The sequence below is a fragment of the Tachypleus tridentatus genome, chromosome 13 (genome assembly GCF_004210375.1).
Source record: "Tachypleus tridentatus isolate NWPU-2018 chromosome 13, ASM421037v1, whole genome shotgun sequence".
Classification (NCBI taxonomy): domain Eukaryota; kingdom Metazoa; phylum Arthropoda; class Merostomata; order Xiphosura; family Limulidae; genus Tachypleus; species Tachypleus tridentatus.
In genome coordinates, this window is record NC_134837.1 from 98,621,700 (window position 1) to 98,642,730 (window position 21,031).

A 21,031-nucleotide genomic window follows, 5' to 3' on the forward strand; every position below is an offset into this window, starting at 1 on the left:
TTCAGACTACTTAAGGATAAACAGTATTATGTGTTCGGAGTTAGTGATTTTTAGTTTTTTAGCAAACTAAAATGTAGACTCTCAGTCAATAAAGTAATTTTATTTAAATGTGACACATATTTAGTTTGAAGTAAAGAACTTTCCAAACTGCAGTGTTTAGGGATATTAATATCTCCCTTTGCCCCCTCATTATGATTGTTTTTACTTGGAATGGACTTTTTGAAAGTGTTTTAGCAAGGTGGTTTCAAATTAATAGCTCCTGAATTTATTTCTTTATTGTTTTTGTTTTTTAAGCTTGGAGAGATTTTAACTTGTGATCACATAGCACTTTTTCTATCTAGTAGCGCCCCCCAGTGGCACAGTGGTATGTCTGTGGAGTTGAACTCTAGAAATTGGGTTTTAATACCAGTGGTGAGCAAACAACAGATAGCCCATCATTTAACTTAGTGCTTGAACTACAAACAATCAAATCTATCTAATATTTGCCATAAAGCACTTTACACTTATAAATATTACAATGTTAGTTACAGAATGAAATTTGTTTTGAAGAGCAGTGCTGTAAAACTTATCTTCTATAATTGTTACAATAGACTAAACCTGTATTTGAAAAGTTATATTAGCAAAACATTTATGGTAGTTGATATCAGTACCTAATCTAATGCTCTTCATGAAGAAATTTATTTTACAAAAACAAGAACTATTAATTCAATGTTATTTTGAGACACAAGTTTCAAATAATTGATCAGTGTAAGAATTGGATAAGTTCTAAAGCTACAAATTACATACATCATTAACTGTTTAATGGAACTGTTGTATAGAACAATTATTTCAGCCACTAATTAAAACTCTTTGTTGTTTGTATAGCCTACGTACCTGTAGCAGTTCAAGTGTCCATTGATTGTATAATGTATTTTCATAAGATTGCTATCAATGAAAATTTAAAGTTATACAATTATGTAGATATAACTTTAGTCTAACAAAAACACACAATAAGCACCATACACATAAACAATTAAAACCAGGAGCTAATCTTCATCTGGAAAAATTAAAATGTGTCTTTTGTAAAGAAGTGTCTATAAATATAGGTAGTATTAAATAAGTAGGAATATGAAGTCTTTCAGTTAACTCCTGTTTATTAATTTAAATAATTACTAACTGGCTTATGACTTACCCAGACTGCAGGAAAATACACACAAAACTCCATTCACTTACAACCAGCCTCAGGAAACATGGGTAGGAAATGAAAAAGAATCATGAATGGTTGAATAAGTTATTAAAGACTGATCACTGCCAACAGATGTAAGACTTAGGTAAACTTAAATAAACTGAAATTTATTTGAAATTACAAAAACACTTTTTTGATTTCATGTTACAGTTAGCATACTTCTGATGTATTTATTAATAGCTTATATCTTTATCTATGTATATCCATATATATTTATTACTTTTTTGTTACAAGTGCCACCTCACTTTGTAAAACGACCACAGAACAAATATGCTTATGAAAAAGAAGATATTGAATTTGAATGTGAAATTTATGGAAAACCAGAACCCAATCTTCAATGGATAAAAAATGGTGATGTCATTATTCAGAGCGAATACTTCCAAATTGTAAATGGACATAATCTCCGTATACTGGGACTAGTGCAGTCAGACATGGGGATTTATCAATGCATTGGTACAAATCCTGCTGGAAATATCCAGGCATCTGCCCAACTTATCATTTTAAACCTAGGTAAAAACTTTTGACTACTTTATGTATCATAAGACAATATATTTTTGTTTGCATGTATATTATTCAGCACAAATAACATTTACCAGTATAATCACAGATTATAATAATTTATTATTGTAATAACTAAAAGAAGTGTCTTCTACCTAAATGTTTATTTTCTCAGTTCTAGATAAATGAAATATAATTTTTTTTGTTATTTCAAACCACTCACAAAGCTATAAATGAGCATAAATTTTAAGACTTTAATTTCATACATCAATAATATTTTCTGAAGAATAATGGTTACTATGATATTATTTATAACAACAAAGATTAAAGGAAAAATGAAAAGTTATAGAACAGTTTAGTTTATATTGTGTGTTGTGATTGTGTAAAATGTTTTTATCATTTTTGCAGCTAAAAAACATTACCTTACTGAGCACTTCTGAAAGTTTCCATTTAAAGGTATACTGATAAGTACAAGTAACAGTTTGTATGCTGAACTGAGTTGAATTATTTCTGTCTCTGCTTATGAATGAAAAGGCTTTCTTTTATTAGAAGGTTTATTTTGTATTTGCTCTTGCTAAAATAATAAAATAATCAGAATGGACAACCACATCACTCACCTATGGTATGCTCTAATGCACTTGATTTCTTTAATGTTCTTAAATTTGCATGTTCTTTCACTTAAGTCAGTAGAATTTGTGTAATGAAAATGGCTTAATCTTGCTAACAACAAGGATAAACAATTTGTGTGGTGTTTTATCATGTAAGATTGATTTACTTTAAGTATGACAAAACAGGTCTGCTTAATAACAGGAGAATTAATAAGATATTTACTGTGAAATAATTCAATACTGTCTGACTATGGAAGTCATGATAAATTTATAAAAACTAATCACAAGTGTACAGTTAAAATAAATAATTTTTATTTAAGAGAAACAAAGTAAAAATGTTACTTGTTGTAACAAATAGTTGCCTTTACTAGAGACTGAGTTCTATACTAATTTCATGATCTGCAACTGTATCTCTCTAGATAACATTTAAGGCTTGAATAACTCTCACATTAGCTACTTTAGATAATAATGTTAGGTTTATTCTCAGCAGCCATTGCTATACACATGAAAAAAAGGTTGTTTCCTCAAGAGATCACTTGACATCTGATGGAAAGAATACTTGTATAATTTTACATTTAGTGTGTGACTTTATAGTTGTCTTTCCTGTAAGAAGACAAGAGGTGCTATTCTAGGTGAATTACTTAGAATAATAGGTAGCTGTAGCAAAAGGAATTTAATAATCTTTTGAAAGCTGCACACCTGCATAAATAAATTTTCAAAATGTGCATACTAATACAAATGAAGAAAACTAAAGAAAACATTTATTATGCTTATATACTACACCTGCTAGAATGAATTTGAAATACTCAGTGAAGAAATATATAAACTTTATGTCTGAAAAAATACTGCAAGTAACATCCTGACTTAGAATTACATCACAGTGGTACTTGATGATACACTTTACAACTAGGATGTATATCTATTTTTTCACAAATGCAGAATGTTAACAAATATCACTTTGGAACTCCATACATTGACAGTTTTGTGGAGTTTCATTCATCCAAGTTCTTGCAGATTATTCTGTCAAAATAAATAGTTGGGAAATCACTTTTGCATAAGAAATTCTTACTGTTACCCAACTATTTATGCAGAAATTGGTAACTTATCTGCAGTGTTTCTTCAGATATAACAATTATTTTCTTTATTGGAAACATCAGATGTAGCTTATAAATTTACTAATCCTTGTTTCACTACAAGAAGACTGCTAACATAAGTGGTAGAATATGGCAAGCTTAAGAACAGTGAATAAATCAAGTTTATGCCTTAGTGCTTGGTATAGTCACCTATTCATATTATTTTTAAAATTTTAACAATAGCATATCAATGTATAAAAGAATGTGTTCATTCTAAGCTGAGTCCACAAATTAATCACATCAGTTTGGCATATAAATTGCTACTTATAACTGAAATTATGAAAGTAATCTACTTATCAGTTATGATTATAAATAGTTATGCTCACAATTGATAAGTATGTTATTTGCATAATGAAAGGGTATGACTTATGTGGATTGTTACAGTAACTTGCTTATGCTTTGGGCTTTTCAAATTTTCTGGATTTGATTTTTTTTTATCTTTTATACATATAATACTTGTAAAACTGAATATGTTGTTTCAACAGTACCTTAGGTAGCATAGACATAGTACAGTTTTGACTGTTATAGACAACCTGGCTCACCAAACTACAGTATGTAGAAGTTTATACTGAATACACATTTAATAACAATAAGTTACTTAAGCTTAAGAGTTACAATAAGCATTTGTCCATAAAGCATAGATGAATAAAATTGCTTGTAATTTTTATACATACTTATTTTAAGTTTAGAAGTTGTCACTCATGGTTTATTCTTTTTTTCCTGATTTTCTTCAATCCACACTTGTGTGACTATTTATGCTAATCTGTTCTACTTTCTGATTCATGTCTTACCTCATGCTCAATAAACTATTACTCTGCTTGGATATCAATTTTAATGCATGTGAATAAAAATTTTTTTCATGATTATAAAATGTGTGGAATTACTAATTGCTCAAAATATATTTTCTCATATACATATATGCATCTTGCTACTTTTACTTTCTGTTCTCTTTCATGGGACTGTGTTAATTGAAATGTAATTAACATTATCTTGTCAATGGGGTCTTATAAAATCTATTAACAAAACTAACATGTAGCATCTCCTACTACCCATCCTTCTGTTGCTATCTCTCATTCAAACAACAACTTAGGAGGCCTTCCAAAGAATAAAGATGTACCCTCTGCACCACGCCAGTTGTCAGCAGTTATTGTGTCTACCCGTTTCATCACTCTTTCTTGGCAGGAGCCAGTGAAGACAAATGGTGCCATTTTTGCCTATTCTGTGTACTATAAAGAGGGGTCATCTGCAAGGTAAAAAAAATTACAAATTCAGTAAATATTAGACATAATAAAGTGTCTTTTGTTGTCTAATGATATTTTCTTAATTATATGTTATATTCAGCAGTTTGACAATACAAGATATTTGTGTCACTGTGATGGAAAGAAGTTCATTGTGGACTTTTAAATGGATTCTAGTAATAAATATCAGTGTGAAAACTTCCCCCTTCCCCAGTGGCACAGCAGCAGGTCTTTGAATTTACAATGCTAGCAACCAGGTTCAAACACCAGTGGTGGACAGAGTGCTGCATGTAACTATGTTATTAATTACAAATAACAGTGTAAAAATAGTTAAATAATTATTAACTATATTTTAAGGCAACAGATGCATTGTGAAACTCTGAACAAGTTAAGAAAGTAAAAACAGTCTTTAATGTATTTCAATCTTTTATTTATTACAATAGAGAACATAAAAGAAAACTACAACCCTCCTTGACAGCTTTAAAGTTTTTTGTAACATCAGGCATGTTCTTGAAAATTTTGTTTTAATGCATTTATCACCTTTCCTTCCCATTTTAACTTTCTTCTCAAAATTTTTATTTCAGTGAGATTTTTATAACAATTTTCATGAAAAAGTTTTGTTTCATCTCAGAAAGAACAAATTTTGTAATGGTTTGAAGGAGATTTATTATCAAATCATGTACTATTATACTTCATCATTATCTAATTGAACAAAGTATGAAATTGTGAATTACAAGAAAAAGAAAGATCATTTTAATTATTGTTGTAGCTGTAATGTTATTATAATGCAGTATCCATCTTTGTTACGTAACAACAGAACTGTGAATGTCTAATAGGTTTGAAATATTTTGCACAACTGTTTATTCCAGAATATGCTTAGATTTAATTCACCTGAGGTTACTTATTCCTTTGGAAAGTTAAAATATTCAAAAATGTGGGATTAAAGAAGGTCTCTATTTGTATTGATGAGCTATGCTCCATAATTTAATTACTAATCATTTAGTATGACTTTCTTTGCTTCTGAAAGGATTACATTTATAATTGTGATTCCAAATAATATCCAAATTAATGAATAGAGAGAGAGTTCTGAATACTACATGGCCAAGACTAGAGGATATAAGTGTACAAGGACTTCAACCTTCAACACACTACATTATACGAGTTGTGGCTTATAACCAACACGGGCCTGGTGAAAGCTCAGAAGAAATAACAGTACAGACACATCCAGAAGGTGAGGTATAGCAGTAATATATCTACTGGTGATGTCTAATTTGCAAAAAAATAAAACAAAATTTTACCAACCTCAGTCTAGTTCATTATGTATCTTACCAGTGCACTTTATAGCAATAATGATAAATTATTTAACAAACTTATAGAAGAGGGAATTACCATTGATGGTAATTGGATATTCACTGTGCAATATGTGCAATGTTATTTGAAAAAATAAACTATATTTAGTTAGGTCAACACTGATACATTGACAGATCTGAACCCTTTAATAAACCTATAGATTTCTAAAGTTAAGTTATGTGAGCAATCAGCCAAATCAAATGAAGTATTTTGTTTTTTTAACTATCATTCACATAATTTGTGGATCTGGATTTATTATACTTATCAGGGCTGGATTAAGGATGTGCGAGACCTGGACAAATTTTATAGTGGTGTCCCTCATAACTGAACTTCATAAATAAGTCAAATGAAATTCAGTTCTACTTATTAACTATTAATTTTGTGCAGTATACAAACACGAGCATGCACAATACTAATTCTAATATTTATAATAACTTTAATGAAAATAAATTTCTGTAATGAATGTAGAGCAATAATAGTGAATGTTTTTTGTTGAATGGCTGAGCAAGTATTTATGAAACAACAAGCTGTAATAACAAGTTAATGAAAAATTACAGAATACATTTATATGAAATGACCAAAAGTACTTTTTCATAGTGTCACAGCTGAAAACACGTCATTCAATGAGACTTTCAGGTTTTTATTAATTTTTCTTTTTGATCTATGAAATCTAGAATAATTACACCCATTTTCCCCCTTAATTTGGCCCTGATGCTTATAATTAAGTTTTTACTACTTTTTCATGTATGTGTTCATTATTGTAATTTTAATTTGTATCTCTGTATACTGTATTTGTTCTTTTATCATTATCTGTCAATAAAGTTCATATTTAAAGAAGTGAATTGTGATACAAAAAATTAAAGCTTACAAACTGAGTAAGTAATCTAGTAAAAGACTCCAGATCTAGTGGCATTTTCAAAACCTGGATATTTGGGGCAAATTTTAAAATTCAGTGACATCGCTTCCAGTTCCCTACTCAACTGATACTGGTACTCTTAAGTGTCTTCAAACAAATGAACAGCTTCACACATAAACACTAAGACTGGCTCTGAGGGATGACAAGCACATTCCCCAAATATCTTTTCTTTTGCAATGAATACTATTACATACATCTACTGTCCCTTGTGCATATAGTGACATCAACCTGACTTTCCTACTCTTACTTTTACTTTTACATAGTTTAACACTTTAACACTTTAGCTCCCATACAACCCACCTTTGGGTTATGATAGTCCTCCAATAAGACCCACATGATCCAATAGTGAGTCGTGCTCTATTTTATTTTTAAAGGGCTACTTATTGGTTGGGATGCAACAGCTACATATACACATTTCCTAAAAAAAGTAATTGTAAAGTAACTAGTGGTGTCATGGAAAATATTGGCAAAATAGACTTGGGAGCCAATGTGTTAATGAAATGTGAAAAGCTTCCCAGGAATGCAGGCATGTTTAGTCTACTATCTTATATCTTTACACTCATGAAGCATAATTCAAAATACATAATTTTTTGTAATATTGTTAAAATTAAAATTACCTCTTCACAATTTTTAATTTTTACAAATATTACAACACACAAAATAACATACACTTTTTAAAATAACGTTGGCATTTCATATTTTCATAAATTATACGATAATAATTACCAACATTTCCAAGCTCATATATAATTGAATAATTTTAAGCAAGCATTAAATACAAGGGCTTTCACTTTAAGTTACCAAATAGTATAATTTCTCCATAGAAAAACATTTGATGAATTACACTGAATCATTCCTTCAAAACTTAGAAAGTTTTTTGCAGTTGTGTAAGTGAGATAGGGGAAGCATTATTGAAACAAAAACTTAGAGTTTAAAATTTTCAGCCTCTTCAAATGTAATGTTTTGCTTTACACAAGATAACATTCTTTATGCTTAATTAAAAATGTCACATACTATTTTGAATTCATCTGTAGATGAAACTTAGATATGTATTTAAACAAAATTTTTAGATTTAAACGTATATGCTTCAATTTTAAAAATGGTCATGTGGTTAGGGCACTCGACTCTGAGGGTTGCAGGTTCGAATTTTCATCACATCAAACTTGCCCTTTCAGCTGAGGGGGCATTATAATGTAATGGTCAGTTCCACTATTCATTGGTAGAAGAGTAGCTCAAGAGTTGGTGGTTGGTGGTGATGACTAGCTACCTTCTTTCTAGTTTTACTCTGTTAAATTAGGGACAACTAGTGCAGATAGCCATTGTGTAGCACAGTGCAAAATTCAAAAACAAAAAACAAACAATTTTAAAATGTTGCACCTGCAGTTTAGAGCATTTATGTTGTATAAAAACTTGCATATTCTTGAGTTACCAAGGTGTATGTTACTGTCCACTACATTGAATAACTTGGCTACATGCATAAATTTTAAGCAAGTATGCAGTTCCAGTTAATTCTAGTATTGTGAGTTAAGCTTTTAATAAAATGCAATTAAGGATAGAACGAAGTGTTGAAATGGCTATTCTGGATTTATCTTTAAATCATCTCCATACAGCACACCTTTGAAGCGAGTACACTCATTTGATTTTAGCAAGTAGTGTTAGTGTACTTTTTAATTTCTATAACTAATGTGAAATCCAGCATTGCTTCTCACAGTTTTCAGATTGATGAGATACAGATTTTTATCATTTTTCCTTTCTAGGATGTTGTTTTGTACACAATGAAACTTTGGATTATATAATCCAGAATTTTATTTGTAGAAGTTAGTGAATATTTTTAAGATTCTAATATAAGATAATCAGCAAATATACCAGGTCTGTGACCTTTCTTATTATTAAAATGATTGTACATTCCATATTAAAAACTTGTTTTTGCTATGAGTAAATATAAAGAAAAAATATTGTACATATAATTAACAGTTGTAATTTTTCACACAAATTATTGAATGTAGGTGTGAAACATTTCTTCCATATTTTGTGTAGTCCATGTTCCAAGCCCAGCACGTGATCTTCAGGCTTTTCCACAATCACCAACATCTATTTTAGTTCAGTGGGTATCTCCAGACAAGCTCAATGGTCCAATTGAAAAATATCAGCTATATTACATGAAAGTAGGGACATCTGTAGAGCATGAAATTACCACACAAAAAACCAGTTATCTGTTACAGTCACTTGATAAATATACAGAGTATAGTTTCCGGGTTGTGGCATTTAATCAAAATGGGCCAGGAGTCAGCACTGAAGAACTAACAGCAAGGACCTACTCAGATAGTAAGTATTTTTCCACTTTACACATCATGAGAGAAAAAATTATGTAAAGTGGATGATCACCTATTAAAGTGTGGCAAATCTTATTTGTTAATATAGTATATTTGTAAGTGAAAAAATATAACATTAGCATACTAAAAAAATACTATTTAAGCAAAGATTTCAACAAGATTTTGAAAAATTAAAATGATTATTCAAAAACAATGAAAATAATAATTGATGATTGGACAGTACATAGGAACTTTTGGTTCAAGAATTCTCATCTTTAGTAAGATATGAAAATTAATTCTATTCATAACCCTTTTATATCAGAGCCAGCATAATTTCTCTAATTGAATAAATATAGTAAAAATAACTAAGAGTGAATGCCCTGTGAAATGTTGTTCTAATTCCAAACACTTCAAATATAAAGTAACTTATAAACTGTTTGAAACATTACCAACCATCAGTGAAACATGATAGTAACCAGTGTATAAATGAACTTAAATTTATTTGTGACAAAACCAGCCATTGGTGGTACATTAATTCAAGTACCCAACATGCAATTTGTGTTTCCATTTATTTCCTAGACTTAATTAAAATGTAGCAGATGTAAGGAAATTCTACTATTCTTGTATTCAGGATGTGTTTATTTTAATATTTTAAACACAGTATGTGCACTGTAATACATAAAGCATGAAGCCAATAAGTACACTGTGATAAATGAGACATCGTGTTTTGTTGCTTGACACTTGAGTTCCATCTTAATAGAGAGTGGAATTACTGTCACTAACACTTGAACCTAACTAAATGATACACTTTCAGAACAGATCACCACTCTTTGAAAGCATATGCAAGTGTAGCAATATTTTGTTGTACCCCTCGGTGTGGATTCCTGTACATGGTAAGGGGACCTCCCAAGGAAGTTTCTGTTCTTTCAGTTTACATCGTCTGGGATATAAACATCCACCCACATGTTTGCCATGCATGGTGACTGGTGAAGAGGAGGAGAGGATCCTGGTGGTTGAAGGGTTCAACCCTAACACACCACTTTGGCCTTAAATTCCTATAGACAGGCAGTCTTGGGGTGGCCTCCCTGAGGTCAATCAGCTGGTCCACTAGGACTAGGGTCACCCAGTACCAGTGTTGGATGTTTGGGTATAGTACTCACAAAACCCTGGCGTTGCTGCAGTATCAGTGTTTGACATTGTAGTGCGTCCCCTCGTAGGGCTCCTAGGTGGGTGGGGTCAGTGGGCACTGAAATATTCTTTTTTTCCTATGGATCCCTCAAATAAAAACTTAAATAAAATAGTGAAAAATCAGGTAAATTACCACGTCTTGAAGATTCTGAACAGCAATCTTCAACATCTGTAACTCCTGTTGTACCTCATTTTCTTATCCTACATTCTTTTCAGACAAACCTTTAGGGCAGATGTCTCCCTTTCTCATTCAGAAGGGACTAGAGGGACTTGCTGGCTCTCAAAAGTCAGTAAAGAAGCTTTGATCTGGCAACATATTGGTGGAAACATCCACACTTCAACACAGTGAACTCCTCTTGAATTCAAAGGCGATTGGGGATACATCGATTGAGGTTATACCTCATGCGACTTTGAATTCTTCATGAGGAGTTATTGTTGAGAGGGATTTGAAGAACATCCCTGGGTCAGAGATTCTCACTGTTTCTCCACTCAAGGAGTTTCTGCAGTGAGGCGTATCTCCACTTGCAAAGATGGAATTATGATGCCCGCCAGTATCCTCATTCTGACATTTACATCACCACATCCACCTGCCACCATCAAGGCAGGTTATCTTAATTGCAGGGTATGGCCATACTTTCCAAACCCTTTCCGGTGTTTCCTATGTCAGCAGTTTGGTAACTTAAAGACATCATGTTGTGGTTCCTTGACGTGTGCTTGTTGCTGTGGCAAGGACCATGATGCCTATGAGTGTGAAATGGACCCTCATTGCATCAATTGCAATGGTTCTCACCTGTCCTATTTTTGTTCTTACCCTAAATGGTTGGAAGAAAAAGAGGTGCAGCATTTGAAAATGATTAAAAACATTACTTATTCTGAGGCTCAACAGTTGCTCTCCAACACTTTATCTTGGATGTACGCTACTGCACTTCATTCCACTACTACAGTGGGAGTGCAGACAGATCTCTCTGTGCCTCCAAAAGAATTGCTTTGGTTCTGGAGTATGAGCATTTCCTCAGATGCATCTTCTTCTCCCACATCAAGATGCAAAACAATCATTCATTCACATCCTCAGTCACTGAAATTCTCTTCTAACAGCAAAGACCTGCCCAATCGACCCAGGGCAGGATCCATGAAGGTTGATAGACCCCCTCGAATAAAGAAAATAAAGAAAAAGGCATGGTCATAAACAGAAAGGTTTTCCACCCAGTTTGCCTACACATAAATAAAAATGGCCACCTTGATACAATGGAACTGTTGGGGTTTACGTTCTAATCTGGATAACATCAAAACACTGATTGTTTCCTACCATTCTGTATGTCTTTCCTTACAGGAAACATTTCTGAAACCTGCCTATACATTTACCTTTTGGCAGTTTTCTTTGTACAGAAATGACAAGCTGTGATGGACAAGTGCATGGAGGGGTGGCACTATTGGTTGAACAGCATGTGCCCACCTTGTCTTTACCACTTGACACGCCCTTGGAGGCTATAGCCATCTGTGTTTCCTTGAGTCATAACATCACTGTTTGTTCTCTCTACCTGTTGCCTGGAGAGACATGTGATCATTCAAACCTTAATGATCTCATTGAACAGTTGCCATCTCCCCTTTTAATCCTGGGGGCTTTAATGGACATCATATCCTCTGGGGAAGTGCTGATATTGATAGGCGAGGTTGCTCTGTAGAGCATATACTCTCTGATCACAACCTTTCTCTTTTCAGTGCTGGTTCTTCAACTTATTTTCATGCACCTAGTCAGTCCTTTACTACTATTGATCTCTCAATTTGCTCCCCTTCACTCTTCTCCCATTTCTCATGGAGGATTGACAATAATCTACCAAGCAGTGATCATTTATCTATAATTTAGAGAGAGACTGCCCATGATTGATGCCACCTTATCCACATGCCCTGATGGAAGCTGAATCATGCAAACTGGCCCTCTTTCACTTCTCTCACAAAACTTGATCCTGCCATCATCTGTAAGTCATCAATAGATGACTGTGTGGCAGAAGTAACTGACTGTATTATACAAGGAGCTGCTCAATGTATTCCTAAAACCTCAACATATTTTCCCTAATATTTTCGTCTGTGTTGGAATCCTGCCTGCCACATGGTATGGAAGGCTCAAAAACGGGCCTGGGGTAATTTCCATAGATATCCCAGTCTTGAACCACATCACTTTCCAGAAGGTCTGTGCACACACTCAGTGAGTAAGACATCAAAGCCAGAATGACTCTTGGATTACGTTTACAACCAGTATATCTTCTACCACCAGTTACAAAGTCATATGGGACAAGATTCAAAAGGTTAGTGGGTAATATAATTCTGTCCCCCTCTCGATCTTGCTCTCTGATGGCCAGGAAGTAGCTGATACCTGGAACATTGCCAATACTGTGGGTGAAAGCTTTTGCTGGGTATCTAACACTTCTACTTCTTTCTCCACCTTCTTAGCCATCAAGACTCGGGCAGAGCGATCACCTCTTTCCTTTTGAGCTGATTGTCTCTATGACTATAATCATCCCTTTACACTGGTGGAACTCAAACTGGCCCTTCATCAGTCTGGCAGTACATCAGTTGGACCTGATGATGTACATTATGAACTGGTGTGCCATCTATCTCCTGCTTCTCCTGCTATTATTCTGATTGTTTTTAACTGGATCTGGCAGGATGTTTTTCCTAATATCTGGTGCTAGGCTATTTCTACCTTTCTCTAAGCATGGGAAAGATCCCAAGATTCCTTCAAACTGCTGTCCAATTGCTTTGACGAGCTGTCTCTGTGAGACCTTAGAGAGGATGGTTAATGCTTGTCTTGTTTGGTTCCTCAAATCAAACAGTATCCAATGTGGGTTCCCGTGACAGCGCTCCACCGTGGACCACCTGATTCAACTTGAAACGTCAATCAAAGAAGTTTTTCTCAAACAACAACATCTTGTATCAATATCCTTTGATATTGAGAAAGCTTATGATACAACATGGAAGTATGACATTTTGTGAGACCTCCATATATATGGGTTGCATGACCATTTGCCCATTTTTATTAAAAAATTTTTAATGGACAGGAGATTCCATGTTCATGTAGGTTTGACACTTTCCCATTCAGTCGTCGAACATGAGATATATTGAACGGCAACTACAAACTGCCCTCGATCGTGTACTGAAGTGGACTATGGCAAATGTCTTTAACTCCTCTCTCTCTGAAACCATTTGCATGCGCTTTTGTTGCCAACGGGGTATTCACCTTGATCCTGAACTCCATATCGGTGAAGTTGTGCTGCATGTGGTCCCTGAGCCAAAGGTCTTAGGGCTTATCTTTTACTGTAAGCTGACCTTTATACAACCCATCAAGCAGCTACAGGTCAAATGTACAAGGGCACATCCTCCATATCCTCTTTTCCACCACTTGGGAAGCCGATCAATGTTCTATGCTAAAGATATATAGTGCTCTTATTTGATCAAAACTTGAATATGGATCACTGATCTTGGCCTTAAAATTGCTGGACCCCATTCATCATCAAGGACTTTACCAGTTCAGAGCTTATACAAAGAGTCTCATGAACTTTCTTTGCACCTCTGCCATTTACAACTGTCTTTACTGTATGCTTTGAAACTTTATTCCTTACAAAAGCATCCCACCTGGAGTTGTGTTTTCCTTCCTTGGTGGGCCATACTTTTTCAGAACAGACGATCTGTTGCTGCCATTGCTCCTTTTGGCCTTCGTATCCAGGCACAGTGGGATGAATTGGGTTTGTCCTTGGATAACATTGCTGTATCCACTGGTCAACCCATCCCACCATGGCTTCTTATGATCCCCAAATGTGACCTGCTTTAAGTCATCTGAGAAAAGCAGACACTCCCAATTGGAAATACTGTCTGTTATTTAATGAACACCTTTTGAACCATCCTTTTATTCCTATTTATACAAATGGTTCAAAATTAGGTGCTGTGTGGGCTCAGCCATGGTTTGTTGTGGTTTGGTGGTTGCACACAGAATCCCCTCTACAGCTTCTGTGTTCACTGCTGAGCTGTATGCCATTTCTCTTGCCCTGGATCACATAGAAGCTAAGCAGTACTCAAACTGCACTATTTATTCTGACTTGCTTAGTTTTCTACTAGCCCTGGAATCGCTTCATGTTAGTTCACACCCTGTTCTTTCCAATATTCAAACTCGACTGGCCCATTTCTCTTTAACATCTATTTTTATCCAGTTTTTCTGGATACTGGGCCACATTGGTATTTGTGAGAATGAGCTCACTGACACCGCAGCTAAATCTATCTGCTCTGGCACTGTCACCTCTCTGCCTGTTCCATACATGGACTATGGTCCTGTATTCAAGGCTCATCTCCTTGCCAGCTGGCAGTCGACTTCGAGTGAGCAACACAAAAACAAGCTCTTCCAAATAAAGCCATATATTGTACTTTGGCCATCTTGCTTCCATAAGGATCGGAAAGAGAAAATTGTGTTAACTAGACTACACATTGGTTGCAGTGTTTTTTGACTCAATGTTTTCTTTTTTCTGGAACTGATGCACCAATATGTAGTCTGCGTAACACTCAGGTCACCATAAGTGACATTTTACTTTCTTGCCGTAGTTATGACTCTCAATGACGGCACCACTTTAAACATATTCTGTTCCAAGGTTTGTCCATAACGTTAGACATTGTTATGGGTAATGGTGACACTGTCCACCTTGGAAATTTTTTAGTTCTTTAAAGGCTATTAATCTTTTTAATGCCATTGAAGTTTTTTAATTTATACATTAGACCTTTTTTAATGTGATTCCCTTTTAAGAATCACAGTCCATCTAGTTTGATTTGAAATTGGAAAATAGCCATAACATCAAATAACTCAAAACCAGGACTGGAAAAGCCAACTTAAGTGACTAATGCTGCTGTTTGAACTACCTGTTAGTCATCCTGGTGAGTTATTATCAAAATTTTGCTAGAAGTCTTTTGAAACTTTTATTACTTTTTGAAAATAGCCATTACATCAAATAACTGGGAACCAGAACTGGAAAAACCAGCTTCAGGTGAATGACAGTGGTTTTTGTACTTATCTGTTCTTCCTGGCGAGTTATGATAATTATAATTATGCTACAGAAAGTCCTTTACAACTTGTATTACTGTAGTTTTTCTCTTAATGTTGTAGACTAGATGTAAACATTGGTTTTATACTATTTATGTTTTTAAAACTTTGTTTTGTTTTACTTTAATTTCATTTTATGAATTCTACTAAATTTACTTTAATTTTAACTTTTTACTTGATATTTGGCACAGATAGTTGAACTGCTTTGTGCCATAAAACACCAAATCAACCAACCAACTGTTTTGTGGTACATCACTTTGATCCATTTTGGCCGCATTCCAAAATATCTTAGGTCAGTTTAACTTGTTTCACTTTTGGATTATCAGATGCAAAAGCAGATATGAGACATTATATTTTGAATCACTGTGAAAAGTACAGTGAATTGTTACTGTATAATTTCATTAGTGTAGGTTGTGCAGCAATGCCCAGTATGTTAAAGCATGACAAGGAATACAAAATTTCATGAAACTATTGCCAGAAAACTGAGTTCAAACCAACTAAATTAAATCCACACTATGGTGCTGTCCCTTAACTTATATGATTGGGATGAATTAACCATATCAAAAGAATTCTCTAAGGTATCACCAAAACCCAGACCCGTTTATCTGAAGCAAACAGTAAATAACATTACTCCTAATCATATGATGGTTTTTTCAGTATTAGTTTTTGAAGTTTAAATACTCAGAGCATTATCAAAAGAACCAATCTATGGAACCTATGGCTGTAATAACTGGCTTATGAGCTGCTCCATCCATGAAATTCAGCAGCAAGAAATCCCCTATGGGCAGCTGTTTTGCATTCCCATCAAAGTCCTGGTTGATTAATTCAACTCCAGGTATGCAGTTAAATTTCACAAGTTTGTATAGACAAAGTAGTAATTGATTTGGGCATCTGAGCTGATACTCCAGATAAGCAAAATCAATGATCTTTCAGTTCTTTAATTTATTACCTTCAGTAGATTGGAACATTAGTAGGGGAACTGATGAATACTCATTTATTGGTAATTATTCTAACAGTTGTACAAAAAATCTCATAATTTGTTATTCTTTATATTGTAAATGTTAATACATGCTTATAAGAATTTAATCTCCTTATTAACACAGTGGATAGTAAATTACTAAAATAAAATGTGGATAAGGAAAAGACGTAAGTAATATTTCTAGTCTTTATTTTTAGTCCCAGTCATCTGTATGTTTGTGTGCAGTTAGTGAATGAATGCCTTACTAATTCTATAGTTCAGTTATATTTGCTTTATTTCAATCTATATTGGATTATTTTCTATTCTTACATGGATTTTATCTTGTGCAATTTGTAATGCATAGGTTGAAATGTGTAAAACATTTTTAATGATCAGTGACAGTGATACAAGTATGAGTGCTTAGTCCTTAAAACCTATTCATGCACTGCTGTTGATGTTTTCTGGGATGGTCCTGGTTATAGTTTTTTGCAGTGCACTGAGGTCAGTGTTATCCCTTCTCCACCATACATAATTTTCAGAGACCATCAACATGTACAATAGATATTTTCTCATAATATGGAGGTATCATTCCATTTGACTGATTGAATACAAAAATTACCATGACTTTCCAACCTTTTAATGTGGCATTATATATGTTACTCTCAACCACCATAATTTACATAGAAAAGTTTTCATGATATAGTCTGTAATGTAATGGAAATGTTGCATCACCAATATGATAGTAATAAATGGCCTGCATCTTTGCAGACACATAAGTAGACGTATATTAAAACTAATGTCATAACATATATCATTTGTCATAGGTTAGATTCCACATATAGAGCTTTCAGTGCTTGGTCTTCCTTTTTGTTTGTGTGCATTCTGGGGAAATTGTTGTGAGCCCTTGTGTTACTTTTATAGATTTAACCAATATGAATTACCTTGTTTGCAGTCTCAAGGGAGGCTTCTACTTTCGTAGGAATGGACTGCTGTATTTACCCATTTAACTTTTTTCACCATCTCCAGGTTATGAGCAATAACTGTTTGTGGAGTAGTCTGTTTTTTTCCTGTTGGAATCACACATATCCTTCCATTATTGACTTGGGTTAACACTATAAATATCCCTTTCTTTAAAATGTTAAAATTTCATGCCTTGTTTAGTTTTATGATACAGAAAAGGAGAACTTTACTCCAGGTAGCCCTGTAATACAAAACTTAAAATTAAGAGATGAATTTAAGTGTCAACTGCACTTGCAAATCACCAAACATCAACTAAATTGTAATAAGTATTTAAGGCTTTTGACCTATAGTCACAGGCCATGGAAATGGTTTGAGACAAGGTGGCTGATTGTGCAAGCTGTTACTATAACTGGTGAGTAACCTTCTCTGTTTTAGTTTATTTTAAATCTATAATAAATTGTCTTATAATAATGTTTCAGTCTATTAAATGTTCATGATCAAACATATCTTTGTTTGGCATTTGTGTCAGATGTTTTTGAAAATTATGTAAAAATGATATTTCTGGCAAGTTGTAAAATGTTAAACAATATTTTCATTATCTTATTGCACCATTATTTACTTGTAAGTATAATATGAATGAATTGCTGTCAAACTCGTTATTTGCAGGGAAATTTATCTAAATACATTTCATTGATCTTCTCTTCATATAAAAACAAGATATTCTACTGAAACTGTTTGTTTGTACAGCTCCAGATGAAACACCACAAAATGTGACTGTTGAAGCTGCAAGCTCAACTGTGAGTACTAATTGTGTATATAGTATATGTATATGTAGATACAGCTGTATGTTGAACTTTATGAAATACATGTCTCATATCCTGATATATCTATTCACTGTCTTACAAACCACTGTTTTAATAAAATTGTTTAGATATTTGGTAACACTAATCTCAAGCCATTTCATTTATTATATTTCATTGCAAAATGATAGTAATGATGTAGTGATTCATTATCTTTCAAATGCTTTTTCTACTATACTTTATCTGAAATAAAAATGAATTGGTAGTAACACATGTATATGTATCCTTGTTTTATTAGTTTGTCATCAGAATTCATCTGTACTACCTAATCTATTTTACTTTTTATTATTTTATACAAACTTTTGCTTTTACAATAGACCATGGGAAATATCTTTAGTGATATATTTTGTTATTGTATGATATTAAACTGCAGTTAAGATTTTTAAATGTAATGGTGTCATTATTTGTTACCTTTTTTACAAACTTCCTATTTCTGAAGAAAATAATTTTTGAAAACCAAACCACAGTATAAAAGATTTTAAAATCTTGGTAAACTTCCCACAGAGCATCATTGTTCGATGGCAGCCTCCTCCTAAAGAATCACAGAATGCCATTATCACTGGCTACAAGATCCGATATAAGTTAAAGGGCAGTCGTAGAGGAGACACCGTTACCACTGATGGTAATAGAAGATTGTATGCTTTAACTGGTATGTTTTGATTAATTTATTTGTTACAAGAGGGTTATTCCTTCTGTAAAGTAAATACTTGAATTATAAACAAGGAAGATTTTCTGAAATCTTTATTTTTATAATTATGAAATGGTCATACATTGAAAGTTGTTACATAACAGGATGCAAAGTAACTACCTAAAGTTAAAACAGTATTTCAATGTTTGCTAAAAAGACAAAAACACCACTGCATAATTAATATGATTCCATAATACAGACATCAGAAATCATACCCCTAAAGCTTTGCTACAGATCACATACTCTTGTTCTGTTTTTATTGTATGTTAACAAAGATTCAGTATTAGACACTATTAAAGTGTGCTTTCTTTCCTTGGATATCTAATGAAACACAAAGTGCTCATTTATATAATCACAAAAATTAAGAATTGCTCCTCCAGTCACCTCTATTTTTAGTTTCAAAATATACATTTTATTATACAAGTTTTGGAGAGTTTTGTGAGAGTCTGTTTAATATGTAGATGTATTTTTGTGGCATACTTAGCAAATAACAACAACATTAAAAATAGAGAATCTGTGGGTTTTTTATCACAGGAAAATATAGGAATGAATATTCAAAGATAAGAAATAAAAACTGCTATTTTATGAGGTAGAAATCTCTTGAAGAATTTATATATAACAACGTAAGAGTGAAGCAAACCGTATTTATCATGATATTAATATTATTGGATGATGTTGAGATGAACCCAGGAAAAAAAATAAATTGATCTCATATATCAGGAATGGTTGAAAATAGAATCTTGAATACAATTTAAGGATGCATAGGTTGTAATTGAAGATATATTTGGGGAAAGTAATAATTAAACTAATATTAAGGAAATAATATAAGAAATAAAGTAGTTGAAAGTAGTACATATGAGATGAAATATGGAATGACTTATTATGGAAGAGGATTTGATTGTTATAAGATCATAGTAATCATTCATATGTAATATTCTATGATATTTAAGAAGAGAAGTAAACAGAAATAATCTGGAGTAAAGTTGAAGAAAATCCTGAAAAATTAACTTGCAATGGAATATTGTCAAAATGTTTATTTTTAAAGAGAACATAGAATTTTCAGATAAAAGGGTAGATTATTCAAACTGTTATAGTAGAATTTACACTTTTCAAGGACTGCAATCATATTTCATTCAAGGGCCAGGCATAGTCTAGTAGTGGTTAGTGTGTCTGATTCACAATCTGCAAAAGATCATTGGATTATGACCCACAACCAACATGTGGCAGTCAGTTATATTGCTCATTGATTAAGAGTTGATCCTACCAGCCAATTGTCTTCCCTACGATCAGCAGTTTAAAATTAAGTACAATCTCAGCTGCCTTAATAGCTTTGTCATAAAGTAAACAAACTAAAATCATTCAAGAAGGTTTTTTTGTTATTTAATGTCAGATAGATCTGATCCAAGTTAAAACTATACTTAATAAAAGTTTTCATGAAATATACTAAATTAATCACTGAAAGTAAAGTATGTGTTTGTTAAGTACCAGAAGGTCTAAAAACAGATAACAAAAATGGCAGAATTGTCTTAAAGCATCAGTAAAACGTGACAGAAATAGTAATGTCTGTCACAGTTATGAAGAGTAATTGAGGAATGGTGTCACTAGGAATGTGATGTGCCAGAAATAAAGAAATTTATAACTCAAAAATGGATTTCTTTTAACATAATGGTTTTAAAGAAAAAATCAATTTTTAGTTTTGTATAAAATAATTTAATTTCGTATTTTTTGGGGAATAGTGAGAAAAATTAAAATTTTGGTTTGTTTTTGAGAGTTTTGCAACTTTTCATAAAGTTACTCAAGTACACTTGAATCTTCTTTCTAGTGTAATTAGATGGGCCCACTAAATAACAAGATCAGACAAGATACATTACATGGCTAAAAGTGTGGACACCCCTTCTATTTAGGGAGGGTGGGGGTGGCTATTTCAACCACATCCATTGCCAACAGGTGCATAAAATCAAGCATACAGCCATGCAATCTCCATAGACAAACATTAGCAGTGACTTTCAACATGGCA

The 21,031-nt window shown here is 33.1% G+C and overlaps 1 protein-coding gene across 6 annotated transcripts in view; it reads left to right on the forward strand.

The window, feature by feature from the left end:
- Positions 1-21,031, forward strand: part of LOC143237305 (neogenin-like) — a 199,780-nt gene that overhangs the window by 136,500 nt on the left and 42,249 nt on the right. For 5 of the 6 annotated variants that reach the window (XM_076476399.1, XM_076476404.1, XM_076476400.1 and 2 more), the window contains exons 7-12: positions 1,460-1,735; positions 4,501-4,714; positions 5,779-5,933; positions 9,006-9,293; positions 18,214-18,263; positions 18,831-18,975. In XM_076476399.1, the coding sequence (XP_076332514.1) occupies positions 1,460-1,735; positions 4,501-4,714; positions 5,779-5,933; positions 9,006-9,293; positions 18,214-18,263; positions 18,831-18,975 (1,128 nt within the window). The remainder of the gene's footprint in view (positions 1-1,459; positions 1,736-4,500; positions 4,715-5,778; positions 5,934-9,005; positions 9,294-18,213; positions 18,264-18,830; positions 18,976-21,031) is intronic. The other variant, XM_076476401.1, reaches the window with a different exon arrangement.